The sequence below is a fragment of the Carlito syrichta genome, unplaced genomic scaffold (genome assembly GCF_000164805.1).
Source record: "Carlito syrichta isolate Samal-C Ts95f unplaced genomic scaffold, Tarsius_syrichta-2.0.1 Scaffold153648, whole genome shotgun sequence".
Lineage (NCBI taxonomy): Eukaryota > Metazoa > Chordata > Mammalia > Primates > Tarsiidae > Carlito > Carlito syrichta.
The window spans coordinates 241475-264644 of NW_007097744.1; the positions used below are offsets into that span (position 1 = coordinate 241475).

The 23170-nt window shown below is 40.0% G+C and overlaps 1 protein-coding gene across 2 annotated transcripts in view; it reads right to left on the reverse strand.

Moving 5' to 3' along the window:
* Positions 1-834: 834 nt before the first annotated feature.
* Positions 835-23170, reverse strand: part of LOC103252147 (myosin-2) — a 30406-nt gene continuing 8070 nt past the window's right edge. For both annotated transcript variants that reach the window (XM_008050763.1, XM_008050762.1), the window contains exons 11-40: positions 22733-22836; positions 22059-22197; positions 21379-21497; positions 21140-21289; positions 19170-19340; positions 18733-19042; positions 18039-18112; positions 16811-16898; positions 16609-16726; positions 15128-15251; positions 14903-15039; positions 12712-12967; positions 11008-11250; positions 10740-10916; positions 10512-10657; positions 10338-10428; positions 9862-10251; positions 8795-8921; positions 7532-7650; positions 7201-7397; positions 6303-6486; positions 6061-6226; positions 5833-5957; positions 5368-5676; positions 5077-5280; positions 4086-4211; positions 3822-3992; positions 3634-3738; positions 3419-3514; positions 835-1120 (exon numbers count right to left, since the gene is read on the reverse strand). In XM_008050763.1, the coding sequence (XP_008048954.1) occupies positions 968-1120; positions 3419-3514; positions 3634-3738; positions 3822-3992; positions 4086-4211; positions 5077-5280; positions 5368-5676; positions 5833-5957; positions 6061-6226; positions 6303-6486; positions 7201-7397; positions 7532-7650; positions 8795-8921; positions 9862-10251; positions 10338-10428; positions 10512-10657; positions 10740-10916; positions 11008-11250; positions 12712-12967; positions 14903-15039; positions 15128-15251; positions 16609-16726; positions 16811-16898; positions 18039-18112; positions 18733-19042; positions 19170-19340; positions 21140-21289; positions 21379-21497; positions 22059-22197; positions 22733-22836 (4919 nt within the window). In that variant the 3' untranslated portion in view covers positions 835-967. The remainder of the gene's footprint in view (positions 1121-3418; positions 3515-3633; positions 3739-3821; positions 3993-4085; positions 4212-5076; positions 5281-5367; positions 5677-5832; positions 5958-6060; positions 6227-6302; positions 6487-7200; positions 7398-7531; positions 7651-8794; positions 8922-9861; positions 10252-10337; positions 10429-10511; positions 10658-10739; positions 10917-11007; positions 11251-12711; positions 12968-14902; positions 15040-15127; positions 15252-16608; positions 16727-16810; positions 16899-18038; positions 18113-18732; positions 19043-19169; positions 19341-21139; positions 21290-21378; positions 21498-22058; positions 22198-22732; positions 22837-23170) is intronic.

A 23170-nucleotide genomic window follows, 5' to 3' on the forward strand; every position in this document is an offset into this window, starting at 1 on the left:
CTGTCCAGGAAGGTTATATTTTTGGCTATGCATCTCAGCTATGTCCAGTTTAAATGTTTTGATCCTCTAGGAAAATTTCTCTGAGTAATCCCGATTGCTACCATATCTACTATTTGTACCAAATACATACCTATCATTATGTGTGTTGAATATGCATTTGAATAATCTACCTTAAGACTCATATTTTATTGATACTTTTAGGCATTTATTTTAGCTCTTTTGTGATTATACAGGAAGCATAAAGTCTGGAAACATATGCTAATAACCTATAGATACTACATTATGATATGTAAAATAATATCCTCTATGTCTCCAGACTTGATAGTCACCTTGTAGCTTTCACAGGGAAAAGAGTTATATCTCATGCATGTCAGGCTTATTACTATGGGCATATTGGTATGAATAATGAAAATATTCAAGAGGTAATTAAGAGTACTTTGGATTTGTATTCTTGATAACATTTATCAAGCAAGAAGAATTAGTGTTACAGTGCAGTCTGAATCCCCCATGTGAGAATATTGCTAGTGCCATCTTTGCATAAACCTGGAAAATTAGGTTCATGGCAGAGGAAACAGGAACTTTCTAGGGTTTTACTATACCCAGATGTCGGGAGAAGTTGGAAAGAAACAAATATGACTTTCAGATTTCTGTTCATCAGAACAGGCTTTCCTGACAAGTAACACTTTTATAGTCTTGAAGTCTTGCTATAGACTTAAAAGTGAGTACATAAATACTTCATAGTGGCAGGTTGAATGTGATTGTCTGACAACCCGGTGACTATTCAAACTTTGATATGGCTTCGGAAGAGAGAGAAAAGAGAAGACCAGTCTAAGGATAGTTTGCAAAGTACCCTATGCTCTTTATTTCCTTTGCAATAGGGTAGAATAGACAATAATTACAGTGGGAAATGACCAAAGAGGTCACATTCTGTGCCTCTCTTCAGTCATTCTATCGCATCAGAGCTCGATCACTCTTCACTTATGACTTTTGTGTGAACCTCCCGGCTCTTCACCCGTAATTTGTTGACCTGGGACTCAGCAATGTCAGCTCGTTCCTCAGCCTCCTCCAGTTCATGCTGGAGCTTGCGGAATTTAGATAGATTTGTGTTGGATTGTTCCTCCTGAGAATAAAAATGGAATTGTAAGGAACTTATAATGTGCATCTTTCTAGACTCTTTAAATGTGAGAGAAGAATGGACTTAGCAGCTATAGATAAGCAACATTTTACCATCTCCTAGATTTTGCTTATCATTGAAATTAATTTTATGGCTTATTTGGGGCTTAGTGTCTCATAAATAATAACATCCTAATGTTTACAGCCAAAACATATTAAAAGATATGTACCACAAATAGAGCAAGAAAAAGCTCAGAGGACAAGACAAGAATATTAAAGTCATCATTGTTAATGCTTGCTGTGAGATAATGATTGTTCACTTCAGCTAGATATTCTTTATCATATTAAGGATGAATTTAATAAAGTTTTTACAAAATGAAGTAAATGCTAAATTTTATCATATATCATTTTGGCCACATTTCAAAATGATCTTTTTTTTTCTCCTGCATTAAATATAATGATTCTATTGACAGACTCCCCAATATTAAGTAATCCTTACATTGTAAAAATTGTCTATTTAATTACTGATAGACATTTAATAAAGTAAATGCTTTAATACTTAGTAACTTATCTTTGCTATAGCAGTACTCATGAGTAAAATAACCTTTAGTTTTCTTTCCTGTTCTCTCTTGGACAGGTTTTGGTATGAAGGTTATGTGAGCTTCTTAAAATGAATTGGACAGCTTTCCATCTTTTCTAATGCTCTTGGACAGCTTACATAGCTAGGGGATTATCTGTTCCTTGAAATATTGAAAGACCTATCCAGGCCTGGGTCCATTTACAGGAGTAATTTTGAAATAACTTATTCAGCCAAATTGGTTCATTTATATTTTCTAGAAAAATCAGTTTCTTTAGGAATTCAATTTTACTGACAGATTTCTATTTTATATTTTAAAAAATCTTTGTGTATGGCTTATCCTCTTTCTCATTCCTTTTCTTTTCTTTTCTTTTCTTTTTTTTGAGTTGGAGTCTCACTCTGTCACCCAAGTTGGAGTGCAGTGGCATACTCACAGCCACTGCAGCCTTGACCTGCTGGGCTCAGATGATCCTTCCACCTAAGCCTTCAAAGTAGCTGGAACTACAGGTGTGTGCCACCATACCCCGCTAATTTTTTGTTTTTAATTGTAGAGATGAGGACTCATCAAGTTGTCCAGGCTGGCTCTGAAACCCAGGGCTCAGGCAATCCTGTACCTCCACTTCCCAAAGTGCTGGGATTACAGGTGTGAGCCACTGCTCCTGGCTCCCTTTCTTATTCCTAATGTTGTTTGTATTTTCTCTCTTTTTCCTTGATTAAACTAGTTATATTTATTTTATTAATTCTCAAAAAGTTATCAAATATGACTGAAATGATCAAATTAAAAAATAGTATACTTTGATCCACTGGCTTCTAGCTTTATTTTCTATTTTTATTTATTTATTTATTTTTTGAGTTGGAGTCTCACTCTGTCGCCCAGACTGTAGTGCAGTGGTTGCTCCCGGCCACCGCAGCCTCGACCTGCTGGGCTCCGGCGATCCTTCCACCTCAGCCTTCCAAGTAGCCAGAATTACAGGCATGCGCTACCATGCCTGGCTGATTTTTTGATTTATTGTAGAAATGAGGTCTCGCTGCCCAGGCGGGTCTCGAACCTGTGGGCTCAGGCAATCCACTCACCTCAGCCTCCCAAAGGCGTGGGATTACAGGCTGAGCCACCGAGCCCGGCTCTATCTTTATTTTTAACAGTACTTTTTACTTCCATTGTTTTAACATTATTATTATTTTTTCAACTTCTTGGTTGGACTGTAAGTTTATTCATTTATTTTTATTTTGGATTCATAATAAAAGTATTAAAGCAATGAATTAACTTCAAAGTACAGCTTTGACTACATTCTACACATTTCTAAAAGTGGCATCTTCCTTATAATTTTACTTATAGTTTATAACTTGTAATTATTTTTTATTCTCAATTTAATCTAAGAGTTACTTAAGAAAGTTAATTTTTTAATATTTAAGTAACTTGGAAGTTTTGTTTATATCATCACTTTACAATTTTATCACACTGTAGCCAGATAATATGGCCTGCATTACTTCTGCTTTTAAATTTTTTGAAGTTTCTTTGTGGATTGAAAGTTTACTTTTAAAATCAAGCTATTGATATTACTAAAGATAAGCAATATGTACAAAAATGACAAGATGCTTTTAAGTACACAGTCTTCTATAAAGCAAACAGATTATTTACTTATATACAAGGGGTAGTAAATCAAATTATTTCATCAGCTTTTCTTAATCAAGGATTTTCTTCTTCCCTTCTATCTTAAGAATACTTACAGCCTCCTCAGCTTGTCTCTTGTAAGATTTCACTTTTGCCTGAAGTTTATCTACCAAATCCTGAAGCCTGAGAATATTTTTTCGATCTTCTTCCGTCTGAAAGATTATAAAAATTGCGGGGCCTTACTTACTAAAACAGGTGACTGTTGCATCACTGCTTATGAGTATTTCATATATATTTCTAAGTGCTTAGCTGCTAAAAGCTACTGTCGTACCTGGTAAGTGAGTTCCTTCACTCGCCTCTCATGTTTGCGCAGACCTTTGACAGCCTCAACATTACGCTTTTGCTCACTCTCAACCTCTCCTTCCAGCTCACGCACCTACAAACAAGCAGGCTCTTAAGAACTTTGATCCAATAGGGCATTGGAAACACATGGAAATAGACAGATATTGGGAGACCCACCCTGGCCTCCAGTTTCTGGATCTGTTTCTTCCCGCCCTTCAGCGCCAGCTGCTCGGCCTCGTCCAGACGGAGCTGCAGGTCCTTCACTGTCTGTTCCATGTTCTTCTTCATCCGCTCCAGGTGGGCGCTGGTATCCTGCTCCTTCTTCAGCTCCTCGGCCATCATGGCGGCCTAATTAGCAAATAAACCAAGAAAATTAAGAAATCGATAGATGTCAGGAAACCTTTCTGCTAAACCAGTGGAGAAAGTATGCCTGCCCCTCACATCAGTGATGGCCTTCTTGGCCTTCTCTTCTGCATTGCGGGCTTCCTGGACAATGTCCTCCATCTCTCCTTGCATTTGGGAAATGTCTGTCTCCAGCTTCTTCTTGGTATTAATCAGGCTGGTGTTCTGTTTAAAAGTAAGTTACACATTTTTAAAATTGTGTTATAAAAGTACTTAGTGGTAGCCATTTTTGAAAAAAATTCGATAAAAACTTGCAAGTCAAAAAATATGCCCTTCAATTTAAATAATTTTGTTATGTAATATAATTAAATAAAATAGAAATGTTATAAAATATTTAGCATCTTCAAATACATAGTTTGTAAGTAGACCAAATAACTCTATAATTGCATGACTACCATTTATCAATGAGACAAACCATTCACAGGGAAAAAAGTATAAAAGATGTGCTCATAACACTCCATTTCTCCATAATAAAAATGTCAATATTGACAATGAGGGCCATTAAAGATATTAACACAATAGAATATGGGACAGCCTTAAAATACTATAGAAAGTAAATAAATAAGCCGGGCTCGGTGGCTCAGCCTGTAATCCCGCGCTTTGGGAGGCTGAGGTGAGTGAATTGTCTGAGCCTGAGGGTTCGAGACCCGTCTGGGTAACTTGGCGAGGCCTCATCTCTACAATAAAAATCAAAAAAAATTAGCCGGGCGTGGTAGCACGCGCCTGTAGTTCCAGCTACTTGGAAGGCTGAGGCAGAAGGATCGCTGGAGCCCAGCAGGTCGAGGCTGCAGTGGCCAGGAGCGTGCCACTGCCCTCCAGTCTGGGCGACAGAGTGAGACTCCAACTCAAAAAAAAAAAAAAAAGTAAATAAATAATAATTTTTCAAAATAAAACTGTGTAAGATTTCTCAATAGTAGAGTAAAATTTTGGTAGAAGTATAAAATCTCGCTGTCATATAAAAAATTCAGGGTTATCTGTTCTGGGACACATAAACATTTACTACAGGGGAGTTCTTTGTGCTGAATCCCACCTGGGTATGGAGGAGCTGAACACGCTCACTGGCATCCAGGAGCTCCTGTTCTGCAATTTTCCTGCTCCTCTCTGTCTGTTCCAGAGTGGTCCGCAGCTCTTCAATCTCAGCCTGCAGCAGGTTGGCTCTGCGCTCAACCATGGCCAGCTGCTCCTTCAGGTCCTCCTGGCCTCGGAGAGCATCATCCAGGTGGATCTGGGTATCCTGTGGGACGAACAGTCATTGAGATACCATGTTCTCAGGGCTACAGTTGCTCCAGTCGTTCTGGAACCATCTCTTGCACCCATTTACCTTGAGGATGCCTTGGGTGTTCCTGTAGTTTCTCAGGGCCTCTGCAGCCATGCGGTTGGCATGGTTCAGCTGGATTTCCATTTCATTGAGGTCTCCCTCCATCTTCTTCTTGAGCCTGATGGCATCATTCCTGCTCCTGATCTCAGCATCCAGCGTGCTCTGCATCGACTCCACGACTCTAATGTGGTTCCTCTTCAGCTGGTCGATTTCCTCATCCTTTTCAGCAATTTTCCTATCAATTTCAGACTTGACTTGGTTCAACTCAAGCTGGATGCGCAGGATCTTTCCCTCTTCATGTTCAAGAGATGCCTTAATGACAGCAAGAGGTAGCATTAGCAGGAAATTGAAAGCATTCTAAAGTTCTTCTGCACACCAGTAATTTTGTGCTGTGTATCGTTTTATTCAACCTGAGTAGATAGACATTTTTTTCCTGAATTTGTTTATAACGCACAGTTTGACATATACCTCTGCTTCTTCTAAAGCAGCCTGAAGTTCACACTTTTCTTGTTCAACTTGTTTCTTTATTTTCTCCAGTTCATGGATACGCTTCCCACCTTCCGCAATCTGCTCCGTGAGGTCAGAAATCTCCTCTGTTGTTTGGGTAAAAAACAGGTAGAGATTTGGTCAAACTGATGACATAAAAGAAATATTTCTCCAAGTCATGAATATTAACTGACAGTGAAAGGGACTCACGCTGTAAGTTTTTGTTCTCTCGCTTCAGGGTTTCTAGCTGATCCAAGGATTCCTCGTAGGCATTCTTCATCTTGAACAGCTCAGTGCCAAGGGAGCGGGCCTCCTTCTGGGAGCCCTCAAGCTCAGCATGTGTTTCCTCATATTTCTGTTTCCATTCTGCCAGGATCTGGAAAACCAAGAGTGGTTACCTGTGGTAAAGACAAAGGAAACTAGTATAGAGCAGAGGATGCTGCAGGAATTACCTTATCAAAGTTCCTTTGCTTTTTGTCCAAGGCTGCACAGGCAGCATTTGTTCTCTCCACATCGAGCATGAGGTCCTCGACCTCATTCTGCAGCCGCTGTTTTGTCTTCTCAAGGGAAGCACATTTGGCATTCACGGCTTCTACATGTTCCTCAGCAGCCTGCAGCCTCTGTGCCAACTTCTTCCTTGAAAATTATGTGTATTTTTAGAGAGAAGTGAACCATAGTAAGAATTATGAACTCTTACCACACAGAGGAGTATCAGAAACTTCATATTAATGCTATTCATCCATCCATTCATTCATTCAGCAAGTATCGATGGGTTTCTTTTATGAACCAGACACTGGATTCGCAGCAATGAACAAGACAAAAAAGGATCTTACCCCCATGAAGATTACGAACAAGTGAAAGAGACAATAAGCAAGGCAGAGAATGCATAATAACACCTTGCAGATGTGAGTGCAATGAAGAAAACGAAACAGGGTAAATGGTGGGCAACTACTCTAGGTATTCAGTGAAGTCTCTGTGAAGAGGTAATATTTGAGTCAAGATTTAAAAGAAGTAGGAGAGTGAGCCAGAGGAAACTCTATGGAGGTAATATTCCAGATAGAGGGAACAGCAAACCTCCAAAGCAATAAGGAGGTTGTTGTGCTTGACAAACAGCAATAAGGGCTCTAATTATCTGTGTAATTATTCGCTCTTCGTTTTCTTAACTGGATGTTTAGATAGCAGGTTTATGTTTGCTTTATTCATGTCTTATTCTCAGGGCCTGATAGTGACTGACAAATAGAAGCCAATCAATGAGTATTTGTGGACAAATTGACCGAATCTTCACAGATGGTATCTTTCAGATTCAATGTGCAGTGTTTTCTACACATTCTCTCATGTCTGTGCACATACTTGGCTTCCTCCAGCTCCTCTGTGCGCTGGATGGCATCCGTCTCGTATTTGGTCCTCCACTGGGCAACCTCGCTGTTGGCCTTGGACAGCGCCCTCTGCAGCTCGGCCTTGGATTCCTGCTCCTCCTCATACTGTTCCCGCAGCAGGTCACAGTCATGGCGGGATGACTGCAGGGCGTGTGCCAGGGCATTCTTGGCCTGTGGATAATTATGCCTTCAATTCACTTTATGTTTAAATATTTAACTATTAACTTTTAAAACCCTTTGAAAGTTGGTATAATAGGCTCCATATATGATCATCTCATGGGGGAAAATAGTCTTAAAATTGTTACCTTTATCTCCTCTTCAAGTTGCCTCTTTAATTCCTCAATCTGTTGGGTAAATGCTTGTTTGCCCCTTGATAACTGAGACACTAGAGCTTCTTTTTCATCAAGCTGGCGTGAAAATTCACCTGACAGACAAAATAAATGGCACCACTCTTTTAAGTGAAGAAAAAGTTCTGCAAGCCCATGTTGGAAATGAATTTTTTTTTTTTTTTTGAGTTGGAGTCTCTGTCACCCAGACTGGAGTGCAGTGCACCGCAGCCTCGACCTGCTGGGCTCCGGCGATCCTTCTGCCTCAGCCTTCCAAGTAGCAGGAACTACGGGCGCGTGCTACCACACCCGGCTAATTTTTTTCTTCTTTTTGTAGAGATGAGGTCTCGCTGCCCAGGCGGGTCTCGAACCCGCGGGCTCAGGCAATTCACTCACCTCAGCCTCCCAAAGGTGCGGGATTATAGGCTGAGCCACCGAGCCCGGCTGGAAATGAATTTTAACTCTTAGCCCCCTAAATTAGTGTTCAGATGATGCGTCCTCTGCTGGCATTTTAATGCTCAATGCCAAATTTCTGGTTTTTCTGGTGAAACTTAAATATCAATCTGAATGAATAAATACTGTTTAAATTCTTGGTTTTTTTTTATAACAGATTATTTCAGAGTTATATGATATTGTAAAAAACCCAGTGATGACCGTCAAAGAAGGGAGATGAAATGTTCAATTCTGTATATGCCAAGTTCCATGGAATTTTGAGAGACAAGGCTATCCATTAACCCTTAAGATATTTTGATTACACTGATATAATCAAAAGAAACTTGGCCTGAAACTGAAGCCCTGGACTTGTGCTGGAGTAACGTCTAATCCCAATATCCCCTTTGTGAACAAATACTCAGGGCCTTTCTGGAACAGAGTTTGATCCAGTCCTGTCGAAATCTTTATCTCCAAGGCTGAGCATGGTGCTCACACCTGTAATCCCAGCACTTTGGGAGGCCAAGGTGGGAGGATTTCTTGAGCCCAGGACATTGAGACCAACCTGGATAACATAGCAAGACCCTGTCTCTACAACAACAAAAAAATTTTTTTTTTACAGAAAAGGAAAAAAAAAGAAATGTCTATCTCCAGCATTGTCCCAAAATGACCTTTCACATAGGTCAAGAGTCTGAGCCATTCAGTGAATCACACATGTTCGCAGTTGCTTTTATTAGGTTCCCACATCACCAAGCCACTTGTTCTTAACCATATCATCTCTACTTTGAGGCATCATAGAAGAGGGAGGATTACCAGATTCGGTTTGCAAGCGTCCCCTCTGAGTTGTCAGGTCATTAATCAGTCGCTGCTGCTCTTCTTCCTTTGATTTAAGTTCACTCACTTGGTCCTCTAGAGTCCGGCACATTTTCTCTAGGTTTCCCTACATGACAAGAAGTAAAAGAAGGAAACAAAGACCTTTTAAGCTGATAGTAAGAATCTTTGTGGTTACTATAATTTCTTCCAAGTAGAAAAAAATAGTGTTTTATAATATAAAATAAATCAGATTTCCTATCAGATTTTTTTTTTTTTTTTTTGAGTTGGAATCTTACTTCATTACCCAGGCTGGAGTGCAGTGGTACCCTCACAGCCACCGCAGCCTCAACCTCCTGGCCTCGGGCAATCCTTGCTCCTCAGTCTTCCAAGTAGCCAGAACTACAGGTGCATGCTACCACGCCCGGCTGAATTTTTGACTTATTGTAGAGATGAGGTCTCGCCAAGCTGCCGGGCTGGTCTCGAACCCATGGATTCAGGCAATCCACTTGCCTCGGCCTCCTAAAGTGCTAGGATTACAGGCTGAGCCACCAAACCCAGCCAAGATTTCCTTATATGTAGTGTGATATGTAAGGAATTTTTTCTTTATATTTTATGAAAGCTAATCATAAAGCTCGATTCAATATTAATAAAAAAACTTAAAGGTTATGTTCTAATTTTAAGATTTTGTAACATTAGTATATGGTTTATTTTCTAAAAGCATGTTCAGAAATACTTCATTGCCTTTAATGTATTAATTTCCTTATTGGATCATTGAAAATGTTGGCAACTTGTTTTCTCTAATTGGAGATCTGGAGAACACAGATGACCTATGTTCAAAAACTGGTGTCATTTATTAATGGTGTGATTGGTTGATGAGTTTAGCTTCTTTGAATTTCTCATTCTTCATATATAAAATGGAAATAATAAAAATAATATTTTTCCTGCTTACCTCCTTGGATTACTACAAATAACAAATGACTTAATGTGTGTGAAATGCACTGTGCAAATTATGATGTGCTCATAACAGATTATTATTGTTGATAACAATTTCCCAGAATCTATAGTACCTTGGCTTTGGAGACCGTTTCTACATTACTGGCAAGGTCATCGATCTCCATCTTCATCTCGCTCTTCTCCTTCTCCAGCTTCTGCTTGACCCGCTGCAGGTTGTCAATCTGCTCCCCAAGCTCAGCCACACTATCTGCATGCTTCTTCCTCAGGGTGGCTGCTGTGGCTTCATGCTGCAGGGTGGCCTCCTCCAGGTCCCTGCGCATCTTCTGGAACTCAGCCTCTCGCTTCTTGTTCATCTCAATCTGGGCTGAAGTGGCCCCACCGGCTTCTTCCAGCCTCTCGCTGATCTCCTCCAGTTCCCGGGAGAGGTCAGAGCGCTGCTTCTCTGCTTTGGCCCGGGAGGCCCGCTCTGCCTCGATTTCTTCCTCCAGCTCCTCAATGCGGGCCTGAAAACGGTGAAAAGTACAAAATCAGCTCCTTTATGTGGTAACTGTACCTCTTTGAGTCAGACTGACGAAAATTATGTACTTACTTGCAATTCTTTGATCTTCTTCTGCAATTGAATACCAAGTGCCTGTTCGTCTTCAATCTTGCTTTGCAGATTGCTCATTTCAAACTCTTTCCTTTTAGAAAAGTAGCAGAGGACAACAATTTAGTCCATATCCAACACTGGAAGCAAATTCATAAGCAATTCTTTCATAGTTACTTTTTGAGCTTTTCATCAAGTTGCTGTTTCTCATTTTCAATGTCCATTATGGATTCTTGGGCCAACTTCAAGTCACCCTCAAGTTTTCTCTTAGCTCTTTCTAGGTCCATGCGAAGTTTCTTTTCTTGCTCCAAGGACCCTTCAAGCTAAATATAAATAATGTTGAGTCAGAATGAATGCTTAGCTTCCTTTAGAAGAAAATAATTTCCTTGATAATACTAGACTTACATCATCCACTTGTTGCTCAAGCTTGATTTTAGCTTTGGTCAGGGTGTTGACTTTGTCCTCCTCTGCCTGCAGGTCATCCAGGGTCTGCTGGTGGGCCTCTTGGAGGGCTTTCTTCTCCTTGGTCAGCTTAGCGATGGTTTCGTCAAGGCCTGCCATCTCTTCTGTGAGGTTTTTCACCTACAAAGGTTAAGAGAGCAGCTTAGTTGCAATATAGCAGCTTAGTTAGGTAGCAACAGCCCTTTATAATATTGGAGAATATGATCCATACCTTATTTTCCGTGGCATGTTTCTCCTTCTCCACCTTGGCCAGTGTCAGCTCAAGGTCATCAATGTCTTTCTTGAGTTCTGAACATTCATCCTCCAGTTTCCTCTTTTTGGCCGTCAGCTCCGCATTGATCTCTTCCTCATCCTCAGCTCTTTCAGTCACCTCTTTGATTTTGGCCTCTAGTTGGATTTTGGTTTTGATCAGCTGGTCACATCTTTCCTCTGCATCAGCCAAGCCTTCAGCTTCCTTGAGTTGTAAGCAAAATCAAAATTGGGAAGGAAGAATGATAATAGTTATAAATTTATGCAACTGTCCTTTGGAGTTCCTATATTCATTTATTTATGTCTTCACAAACTTTTGTTTCATGAATCACTCACTGTGTGCAATACATTTTCCAAAATGTATACAGTCTTGTTCTGTTCCTTTAGAAGAATGTATTCTATGGTAGATTAGAAAACCTATCTCCCCAAAAGTACCATTAATGGAGAAAGTTAGTGACCTAAGAGATCAGAGAAGTTGGATCAGAGATGATTTCATGAAAGAAGTGGTATTTGAATTGGGCCTGAGAGAAAGCTAGGATTTGGTTTTGCAGAAATCAGCTTACTGGGGAGAAGAACAGGAAAGGAGTGAGAGAGCATTCCAGCAAGACAAATTCAAGACACAGCTGCTACTGAAAAATTGTTGTTTTTTTTTTGTAGTACTGGAGGATGATCCTGGTTATGGATGCTCAAAATTCAAGTTGAGGCATAATCAAGAAATTCCTAGCAACCTGCTGTTTCCGATTAAAGGAGAGGAGGCAGGCAGGAAATGAGAGAGACATTGGAATACTCATATATACTCATCAGTGAGCCTCCATATCAGCCTTTGAATACATAAAAGAATACAGTGTGCTGTATATAGCCATGCAGTGAATATAGTGGTATAAGACAAATTCTGAGTAAATCTCTGGTGATAAAAGAAGAGAATTCAGGATAGATTTGAAAGTGGTTGGGGACAGAAAAGGGCTCCTATTCCTTCTGTAATCTAAAAGGAGGTGTTATTTATTGCATTGCCCAAACTTGACAGCAGAGACCAATTTTAACAGAAAAAAATGTATGATATTGTGATGAGTATATTATACCAGACCAATTCAATTCAGCCCAAATGAAACATAGTCTTATAAATTATATTTCCAAGTTGATGGAAGCACTGACTGTGGAGATGGATTGGAAAGAGTGAATCTGAGTTTTTGAGATCAATAACATAATAATTTAATAAAATTTGATGGGGAGTATTGTCATTTTTTAGCTGTTCACATTGTAATTTAAGATTCATGGATATCTAGAAGAAGTTCAAGGAAGGTTCAGAAAAAATTTACTCTATGCTGTCCTCTCCTTAAGATTTTATTTGGGATTGTTTCATGTTAAAATCACTGTTAAGGGTGTATTGAAAGGGAAAAGACGTTGTAAGTCTTACAGTTCGATGAAATTGTGCAGAGTGGAAGATGAAGAAAGTTCTACCTCAGTGCCCTGAAGCTGGTTTGGGGAATTTTATTGGGCAAGGGGCAAATACATATATATGGACTGCTATTAGTACCACTGGAGTGCTTTAACCTCTGCCCTCCAATGAGTGTCTTCCATGCTGATTGCCCAACTCATGGCCCATAGTGGCCAGAGTTCTAGCACTTGTTTCCTGATTAGTGATATCCACAGTAATACCCCAACTTACAGCCTGAACTTGGAGCTGCAAGTCATTTTTTTCTTTTAGCAGTGTCACCATCTTTTCCTCCAGTTCCTTCCTTTTTGCCTCTGACTTTGCAAGTTCATCTTTAGTTTTCTGAAATTCTTCTTTCATGGTGGCCATCTCCTTTTCAGTTTCTGCACTCTTCAGCAGAGGCTTGATCTTGAAGAACAGTTTCATCCAGGGCCAGTGCTTGACATTCATGAAGGCTCGGACGTTGTACTGGATACAGAAGATGGCCTCCCTGAAATTTAATTGATGCAAATTAGGTATTGTGTGATGGTGAAATGAGATGAAGTCTTGGCAGTGAGAGTTGGAGATTCTGCTCCACCTGTTCCTCACCTGCTTTCAAATGTGCAGTTGAAAGAAATTATGTTTTGGGATGACAGGTTTTCGCTATTCACTCATTTCTCTACATCATTGTTTCTCAAATTTTGTCATGCATAAACATCACCTGAAGAGCTATTTAAAATGCTGATTTCAGGGCAACTCCTCAAGTCCCTTCCCACTGTGGGAACTTTTCTGTCCTCTCAATAAATCTTGCTTTCTAAATAAAATAAAATAAAATGCTGATTTCAGGACCTCAACTCCAGAGACTCAGATTCAGAAGTTCTGGAGTGGAACCTGAAAATTAGCATTTTTAACAGGTTTGCAAGAAACGTAAGGATTGCAAGTCCAGGGACCACCCTTTGAGAAGCACTGGTCTATATCAGTGCTTCTCAGACATTCCTACTAAAACACCACTAAGGGCAATGAAGGGAGAACATGACCCTTGAGGGATATATGGGGCATGCAATTTTATTTTATTTTATTTTTTAAGAGGCATGCGAGTTTTTTAAAAAACCTCAGAATTTATTTGAAAATATCTGGTTTTATTTGTTAATGTTGTGTGAATTTTGAATTCTGCTGTCTAATACCACATTTATTTTAATCTAAATTATTTTTAAAATTATTGTCATATATAGACAATTAACTACCCAAAATATATATAATGAATCATGACCAAAATTTATTATTTTTAATGAAATAGAATATAGTATAAAATATTAGCAAATGTTACCATAATTACAAATGATAAAAATAAAATTTGTTTCATATAAATTGTTTATAGATTTACACACACATACATGTATGTATAGATGCATAAGTGACAACGTAAAATACATTTCTCACTATGGAGAAATGGTCCTAGTCATATATATTCTGCGGTTTGAGGCATCTGGCCCTACAGTCTTTGAACTCTGTCCTTGCATCATATCAGATCATCCAAAAGCTACATGCCTTGGTGACACTGTAGTAACTACTGCAAAAATTCTTTCATAAATAAATACACTTAATATTTAATTTTTAAAATTTTTAATCTTTTTGAGTGAGCAAGTCAGAAAGCTCTCAGCAGCCAGAGGGGACCTGAAAGTGGGTTGCCCAATGCCCAATATTTTAAATCATGACCTGGCTTGGTGGCTCAGCCTGTAATCCCAGCACTTTGGGAGGCCAGAGCAAGTGGATTGACTGAGCCCATGGGTTCAAGACCATCCTGGGCAACTTGACAAGACCTCATTTATACAATAAATCAAAAATTAGCCGGGTGTGGTAATGTGGGCCTGTAGTTCTGACTACTTGGAAGGCTGAGACAGAAGGATCACTGGAGCCCAGCAGGTCAACGCCTGAGTGGCCATGAGTATGCCACTGCATTCCAACCTGGGTGACAGAGTGAGACTCCAACTAAAAAAAAATTTTTTTTTAAATTATGATAGTTTGATAATAGAAATGATCAGATGAAAGAAGTTGTCTCTGAATCCTGTGTAAAACCACTCTTGAATATACTCTCTATTATGCTGTTCAATATCCCTTATCTAATTATCTGTCCAATCAATTCATATTAGAACCAAGGGCTAAGACAGAAGTTTGTCTCTGCTTACTCACTAGTGTATTTTGTCTTGTTAGATAATAATTATGCACACTTTATGCTTCTCAGCGTTTTGCCCAAACACTCAGGATGTACTCCAAAGTGATGATTCCTTCCTTATGTTTTCTGGTATATTTATATCTTCACTGCATTATAGGACTCACTCATTTCCTCTTACTCTGGTGTCCCTATCACAAGCTGAGTCTTAATTGTAAGCCACTTCAAATCTGTTTTTGAAGAAAGATGATGTGAATAAGCAAAATGTCTGTATACCGTCTCTCCACCATCTTCTGGTACTCCACTCTTGCCAAGAACCCTCTGCACCTGGCCTGAGTTCGGGTAATCAGCTGGGCCAGCTTGTCATCTCTCATCTCCTCTAGGAGACCCAGAAGACCGGCTTTGAAAAAGACCTGTGCATGGATAAAGTTTCAGATCAGAAACTTTATATAAAGTTCAAAGGGACAGGAATAGCATTAGGTAGGATTTACAGAATATTACCTTGGTGTGACCAAATTTATACTGAGTGTGGTCAATGTCGATGGACCCAAGGAGCTTCTCAGAAGCCTTTTTGCTATCGATGTACTGCCCTTCAGGGATAGCACTTGCATTTAATACCTTGTATCTGTTAAAGTAAATATGACTTTTAAAAACTTGGTTTACTGGTGAAACAAACAGTAAACATCAAATGATTCATTTAAAAAAATTAGAGCTTTAAAAAATTATTCTTGGAGGCTGAGGTGAGTGGATTGCCTGAGCCCGCGGGTTTGAGATCCGCCTGGGCAACTTGGCGAGACCTCATCTCTACAATAAAATCAAAAAATTAGCTGGGCGTGGTAGTGTGCGCCTGTAGTTCCAGCTATTTTGAAGGCTGAGGCGGAAGGATCGCCGGAGCCCAGCAGGTCGAGGCTGTGGTGGCCGGGAGCGGCCACTGCACTCCAGTCTGGGTAACAGAGTGAGACTCCAACTCAAAAAAAAAAAAAAATTATTCTTTGTTCACAGGGAGGACACTGTTTTTACATGGATGGTCAACCTTCTGGCTATCAATTTTTATTCCATTTTACCTTTCCTCACAGTTGCCTCATCAGACCCCGTTCTCTGGGAAAGGGTCTATAATCTTGTTAACATTATGGTGTAGATAATCAATAAAATGTTATATGTTATCCTTGCTGTATGCATTTGCTTTTTAAGATCCTGCGTTCAAGAAAGCTACTTTCTACTGAGGAATCTGGTAGCAGGCATACTGTAAGTATGGGGAACTGTCCTTATGACTTAAAATCAACCATAGAGGTGCTTTGGGTCTTGGTCACTGGAGTTCTCTGTCAACTCCATCTCTCCTCGATTTGGGAGAGACCAGCTCCCAGCAGCTGCCACCTAGCCCCTCCTCCCCTCTGCCTCGTCTTTGAGTCTCAAGATGTGCTTATTTAGAGAGGAGAAAACGATCTGAGGAGTTTTATTGGGTCATGTTCCTTCTGCTTCTAGGAAACACTGGCAAACTAATATATGAATTTAAAAGTTGAGGATAGATGATACCAAAGGAAGCAACAGAAAATGACTTATTTGTAGCACTTCATGCATGGAACAGTTCCTAACTCAGCTATGTATTCACTGTGTGGCTGTGGGCAAGTAATTTAATCTCTCTGAGCCTCAGTTTATTCATCTATAAAATGAGGTCTGGATGGCACTTTACTGGGCTTTTGTGAGGATCAAATGAGATAATCCAAATGTATTAAGCACTCAAAAAAAGTAATTTTTATGTAATTACTGATTTAATGTGTACATCTATGAGCTAAGCCAGGAGTTTGGTAAATCTAATGAAGATTCTGAATAGTGCTTAAAATATGGTACATTTTAAAAGGGCTTATAATGTTTAGTTCTTTTCGGACAAAATAACAAGTGGAGGCAAATTCTTCACTTGTTTTGCTTGCATTAAATTTGATCATAGTAAACTTGAAGATACTCCATAATTAGGAGACACTGACCTCTGTTTGAAGTCTGCATACAGAATTCTGCTTGGGAATCCTTTCCTGCAGATGCGGATGCCTTCCAGCACGCCATTGCACCTCAGCTGGTGCAGGACAAGCTCGTGCTCCATGGCACCTAAAAATGCACATTTATTTCACTGCAGAGTTAGTAAAAAGGTGTGGTAGCCATGCTTTGTGCTTTTAGTCTAGATCTTCTTACCAGGAGTTTTAGTCTCATTGGGGATGATACACCTCACAAAATGAGGATGGGTACTCCTGAGGTTGGTCATCAGCTTGTTCAAATTCTCCTGTAAAATCAGGAAAACCCTTGTTTTAGACTGTAGACATAGTTATGAGCACTTGGTAATGTCTGTAAAATCAATATTTATAGCTAAATTGAATGACCAGTATGGACCACTTTCATTTAAGGTCACAATTTGGATGTTTCTCCTGAAATGCAGTTTGCTTCTTAGTACCTCTTCCCACACTTGAGTCGCCAGGTGTTACACATAGAAAGCAGCCCGATACGTGCTTCTCTTCAGTTTATACCAGCACCATCCTTCTTCCTACCTTGGTCCCTGGTCATATACTGGAACTTACAGGGTCTGGTCACCTTCCCATGCTACATTGTTGCTCTTTCTCCTACTAAACTCTAAACTTCTCCAGTGAGGAAATGCAAGCCTGCACCACATTTGGGTTTTTTCTCATAAGTATAGCTCCCCTTTTCCAGCTTCATCAATTTTTAGGCCATAAAGATGATCTTTAAGGGAATAATTCTACCAGTTATAATTGAGAATTGACTGGATTAAGAGCAAGGATACTATATTAGCTTCACTGCAGAATAGCTGCTAGAATTCATTAGTAGTACTGATGTCTTTTAGTCTCTCTGAGTATATGTCATTGCCCTTTTTCATGGTTCAGCTAGATTATGAATGGCAGAGTATTATGTTCTATAAAATTTTCCTGGCTGGGCTTGGTGGTTCAGCCTGTAATCCCAGCACTTTGGGAGGTCAAGGCGAGTAGATTGCCTGAGCCCGCAGATTCGAGACCATCCTGGGCAACTTGGCGAGACCTCGTCTCTACAATAAATCAAAAATAGTAGCACGCGCCTGTAGTCCCAGAAGGCTGAGGCGAAAGGATCGCTGGAGCCCAGCAGGTCGACGCTGGAGTGGCTGTGAGCGTGCCACTGTACTCCCCCTGGGCGACGGAGTGAGACTCCAAGTCAAAAAAAAAAACAAATTTCTACAAAATGTTCTTCATTATTTGATTTAGCATGAAAGGTGAGTTAATAATCTCTGAGTAATTTAAATCTCCTCTCTCCAAAGTTAGATCAACAGAATAATTAGTTACTATCAATTCTTTCCCAAATGACATATGGAAATATTTTGTACTTTAGAAAACAAATTCCCAAAGCAACTGGAGAATGTCAAAAATGATATCTTCCTTACTCTGAAAAGGGCAGACACGGTCTGGAAAGAAGAGCCCTTCTTCTTACCACCTTTCTTGGCACCTCCACTTGCCTCTGGAGAAAAAACAGCAAAAAGTGTCATTCAGATATACTTTTGAGCCGGCAGAGCTCTTCTTGCCTATTTTCTAATTTTTGTGCTCGTCAGGTGGAGCTTTTTTCCACCCTATTGGCCTCTCTGTTTGAGCCTGAATGATTTTTATTTTTCAACTAACTTTGTATCCACTTTTCTGTGATTCTTTCTCCATTGGGAAATAAAGTGAAGGGTATTCGCCTTACCATTTAGAGACAGATCCCCCAGTGTTAGGACATTTGGGGACACAGTAACTTCAAAATATCATCACTAGAAGCAGGCACTGAGAGGAAGAGGTTTGTTACTGTGTTGCCTTAAATATTCCCAGTTATTCAGTATCCTACAGATGTAGAGGAAGAAGCTGGAGAGAACCATGGAAGCTGAGGCTTTTCATTGACTGATAGCCTGATAGTTCTTCTCTGACTCTGCAATAGGGTCAGAGTGAGCCACAAACACATAGTTACAAGGCAGCCTATCTACTCAGTACTTAAAGGAACCAGAGATTTGACCTGCAACCCTTCTGCCAGGGCTATGAGATCTGTGGTCTCAATATAACATCACATTTTGTAATACCTAGGGCGAGTGTTATACTTTTGAGCATTACCTGCTTCAGCAGTTTGAGCCCCAGAGAAGAGGTTAGCCAGAGTTTTCATTGAAGACTTCTGGTACAGCCCAACCACGGTCTCGTTCAGGGGGTCCTTATTCTTGTCAAGCCAACCAGTAATGTTGTAGTCCACGGTGCCAGCGTAATGAATTAGGGAGAAATGAGCCTCTGCCTTGCCTTTAACAACCTTGGGCTTCTGGAAGTTGGCGGACTTTCCAAGATGTTGTTCATACAGCTTGTTCTTGAAGGAGGTGTCTGTTGCCTTGGGGAACATGCACTCCTCTTCCAGGATGGAGAAGATGCCCATAGGCTAAAAAGCAGACCACAACACAAAATTGTGTTTCTGTGTGATTTTTTTCTCTGTTTATAGAATTAAAATAAGATGCAATGAATAATATAGTTGCCATAAAATATGATTCTTGAAATGCAATACTGACCTTCTCGATGAGCTCAATGCAGGCGGCCAGGTCCATTCCAAAGTCGATGAATGTCCACTCGATGCCTTCCTTCTTATACTCCTCCTGCTCCAGCACGAACATGTGGTGGTTGAAAAACTGTTGCAGTTTCTCGTTGGTGAAGTTGATGCACAGCTGCTCCAGGCTGTTGAACTAAATAAAGAGATATGTTCACTTCTCTCTTAAGCAAATTGAATGGTTTTTTTTTAAGTTACAGGACTTTTCGCCTTTAAAAAAAAGTATCCATATTCTTTAGATTATAGATGTCAGAATCATTGGACTGAAGAGATTCCTTTGAAATAAAAAGGGAAAAATGTAGAAGTTGACAGCATGTGAAATCTACTGTTTTTCTGCTGCCATTTTGTAGAAAATTTTATCGTTATTATTAATATTCTTTTCCTACATGTGCTTGCATTTACTCAGAAATGTCCTGAACTCCTTCTTTTTTTTTTTTTGAGTTGGAGTCTCACTCTGTCACCCAGACTGGAGTGCAGTGGTCGCTCCCGGCCACTGCAGCCTTGACCTGCTGGGCTCTGGCAGTCCTTCCGCCTCAGCCTTCCAAGTAGCTGGACCTACAGGCGCACACTACCATGCCTGGCTAATTTTTGATTTTTATTGTAGAGGTGAGGTCTCGCCAACTTGCACAGGTGGGTCTCGAACCCATGGGCTCAGGCAATCCACTCACCTCGGCCTCCCAAAGCGCTGGGATTACAGGCTGAGCCACCGAGCCCGGCCGTGAGCTCCTTCTTAATCATCTTGTGTTTATTCTCATTGTCTTCTACATTTTCCATTGGGTTGATAGTTTTCTGTTGACTCCTTCAGAAACCAACTTGTCACCCTAAGAAGCTGCTGAGAGGAGTCTATCTTGCATGGTGATCACATGGTCTGCATGTCAAGTGAGCAGTAATTGTGACCCCATTATTCTTTAATGTGAAATGAAAAAACTCAAGATACCAAATATTATATGCAGTATGATAATACATACTTGTACTTAAAAAAACCAAAATGTTAACATTAGATACAAACAGTGGCATTTTGTATAATATTTTTTCTTACTTTTCTATATCTTCTGTAATGTCCAAGTTTTACTTGTATAATTAGAAAGAAAAATCTAAACTTCTCAAAAACTATAAGCAGGAAAAATATATTTCATAATCAAATATGAATTTCTATTTCATGATGTTATACTAATGAGCCTTGACTGTTAGTTGCATTTATTAATACTGACTCTAAATTATTAACCTTTTTCTCAGCTCTTATTAGCTCTAAGTGCTTGTGAATGATTTCTCCACCATATAGTCAAAGCATATTATTTGTTGCACAGGTTTACTTTGACTTTTTTTTTCTTTTTTTGAGTTGGAGTTTCACTCTGTCGTCCAGGCTGGAAGGCAGTGGCATGCTCTCACAGGCACCCCAGCATCAACCTGCTGGACTCCAGTTACCCTTCTGCCTCAGCCTTCCAAGTAGTCGGAACTACAGGCACACACTACCACACCCGGCTAATTTTTGATTTATTGTAGAGACAAGGTCTCACTAAGTTGCGCAGGCTGGTATTGAACCTGCAGGATCAGGCAATCCACTCACCTTGGCCTCCCAAAGTGCTGGAATTACAGGCTGAGCCACCGAGCCCAGCCTACTTTGATATTTTTATGTCAACTTCATTTTGTTGGATTTTTAGAACCCCCCCACCCACAACCCCAGCTGCCATTGCATTAAGCTAATTTATAACTTCCTTTGGATCACATAGCAAGTTGAAGAGTTCTCACGAAGTGAATTACTACTCATAGAAGTGGAATAGTCACTACAATAAAGTATTAGTAGTTGTCCAATTATTTTAAGTCTTAACAAACTTTGACAGTGGTAAGAACAGGTCACAGTATTCACAAATTCCTTCTTATTGATATTTCCATTGCCTTATTGTAAAATCCTCTCATCAGCCACTACCAACTCACATCAAAGATCTCAAAGCCAGCAATGTCCAAGACCCCGATGAAGTACTGCCTGGGTTGCTTGGTGTCCAGCTGTTGGTTGATGCGGGTGACCATCCACAGGAACATCTTCTCATAGACGGCTTTGGCCAGAGCACCCACTGCGTTGGTTACCTTGAAAGACCAAGATGTAACCCTTGAAGTTACTAGGGGATTATAAAAAGACTTTCATCCCTAGCAGTGAATTTGAATCATGCCCCTACCTGCTCTACAGTCTGGCCTTTGGTGACATACTCATTGCCAACCTTGACCCTGGGATAGCAGAGGGCTTTGAGGAGGTCGGCAGAGTTCAAACTCTGGAGATAGGCTGCCTTGTCAGCAACTGAAAGGAAGAAAGAATAGAGCAATATTATTATGGTTCAAAGAAATCCACTTCCTTAAAAATATTTTTTAAGCTACAAATATTTTGTGTACTGTTTCAGTATATATTTTTCAGTATTCTTGCCCAATTTTTCGCTGAGTTCAAAACCTTGATTATGGGTAGTTTGTTCTAAGGAAATTCAGAAATTACAGGAAACATTTATCTAATGCCCATGCTTCCTATGGTATATTATTTGGGTATACAGATACTTCATAATTTAATTATTTCTTTCTTTTTTTCCCTCCCGCACTCAGGCTGCATCTTCTCCCTCTTGCTCCCTGCAAAAGAAGGGAAGAACGATCATCAATGGCAAATGGCAGTTGCATTGAAGCAACACCAAAAGTCGGCTTCATGCTCAGGAGAAAATGCTGTCTCCTACTCATGGTTTCCAGTGCTCTACATGATCAGAGAAACTTTTCTAGTAACGAACTGTAGAAATGATCCCTAAAAGTATCATAGGTGATAAGTTAAGAATGTGATTTTCAGACAAACATGAAATGATGTGAATGACTCAGTTGATACCTTCAGTGCCATCTGGCTCTGCTTGCTCCTCACGCTGCTTTTGCTTAAATTTCATGTTCCCATAATGCATCACAGCCCCCGTGAGCTTGTAAATGGAGACCTTTTCATCATTAGTAAAGCCCAAAATATCAATAGCACTCTGTCAATATAAGCAAAAGGAAAGCTGTTAGATTACAATCCACACATTAGTGGTTGATGTTCCCATTCCTGACCTGTTGACCAAACTGAGAAAACCACAGTACTAATGGGGTGGTGAGAGGAGGGAAGGACAAGGAACCTTAGATTTGGTATATAGAAATTGGTCAACTGAAGGCCATCACAGAACATTAGAATTAAAGTTATAGGTGCATACACTCTGGAGATTCAAAAAGTAAACTTAGAACAAGGATAGGAAATGTAAGGAATTTGTAATTATGAGAGGTGGCATGAACCTAATGCAAGTTGATTGCCCCCTAGAAATGGTCTAGGTACATTCAGAAATGATAGCTCTTAGAATACTATAAAGGGCAAATAAAATGTAGGGGCACACCTTGCTCTTTTCATTTAACTCCAAGGGGCACATCCATGCTCATTCTTGAATCTTCCTCTGCTTTTTCTACCAGAAACTGAATATTTATCTGAATGACCATTGCTTTGACCCACCATAATAACAAATTTTCTTGTGTTCTACTTACATCTGTTGCCATCAGTTCTTCCTGGTCATCAATGCTGGCCACACTGATCTCCCCTTGACTGACAAATGGGTAGTCATATGGGTTTGTGGTAATCAGAAGCATTTCTAAGTACAAAGAACAGAGCAAAGATAAGCAAAATTATCCTAGTCATTAAAAAGAGGTTTCTAAACAAATTATCAGTTACTGTGCTTGATTGAAAATGGGCATTAAAGGGGCATCTAAAGGATATTTGGTACCACTTCAAACACCTTAAACTTAATATCATGATGTTTCTTATCATTCCCTATTTTTTTTTTTTTTTTGAGTTGGAGTCTCACTCTGTCGCCCAGACTGGAGTGCAGCGGCACGCTCCTGGCCACCACAGCCTCGACCTGCTGGGCTCCGGCGATCCTTCCACCTCAGCCTTCCAAGTAGCTGGAACTACAGGGACGCGCTACC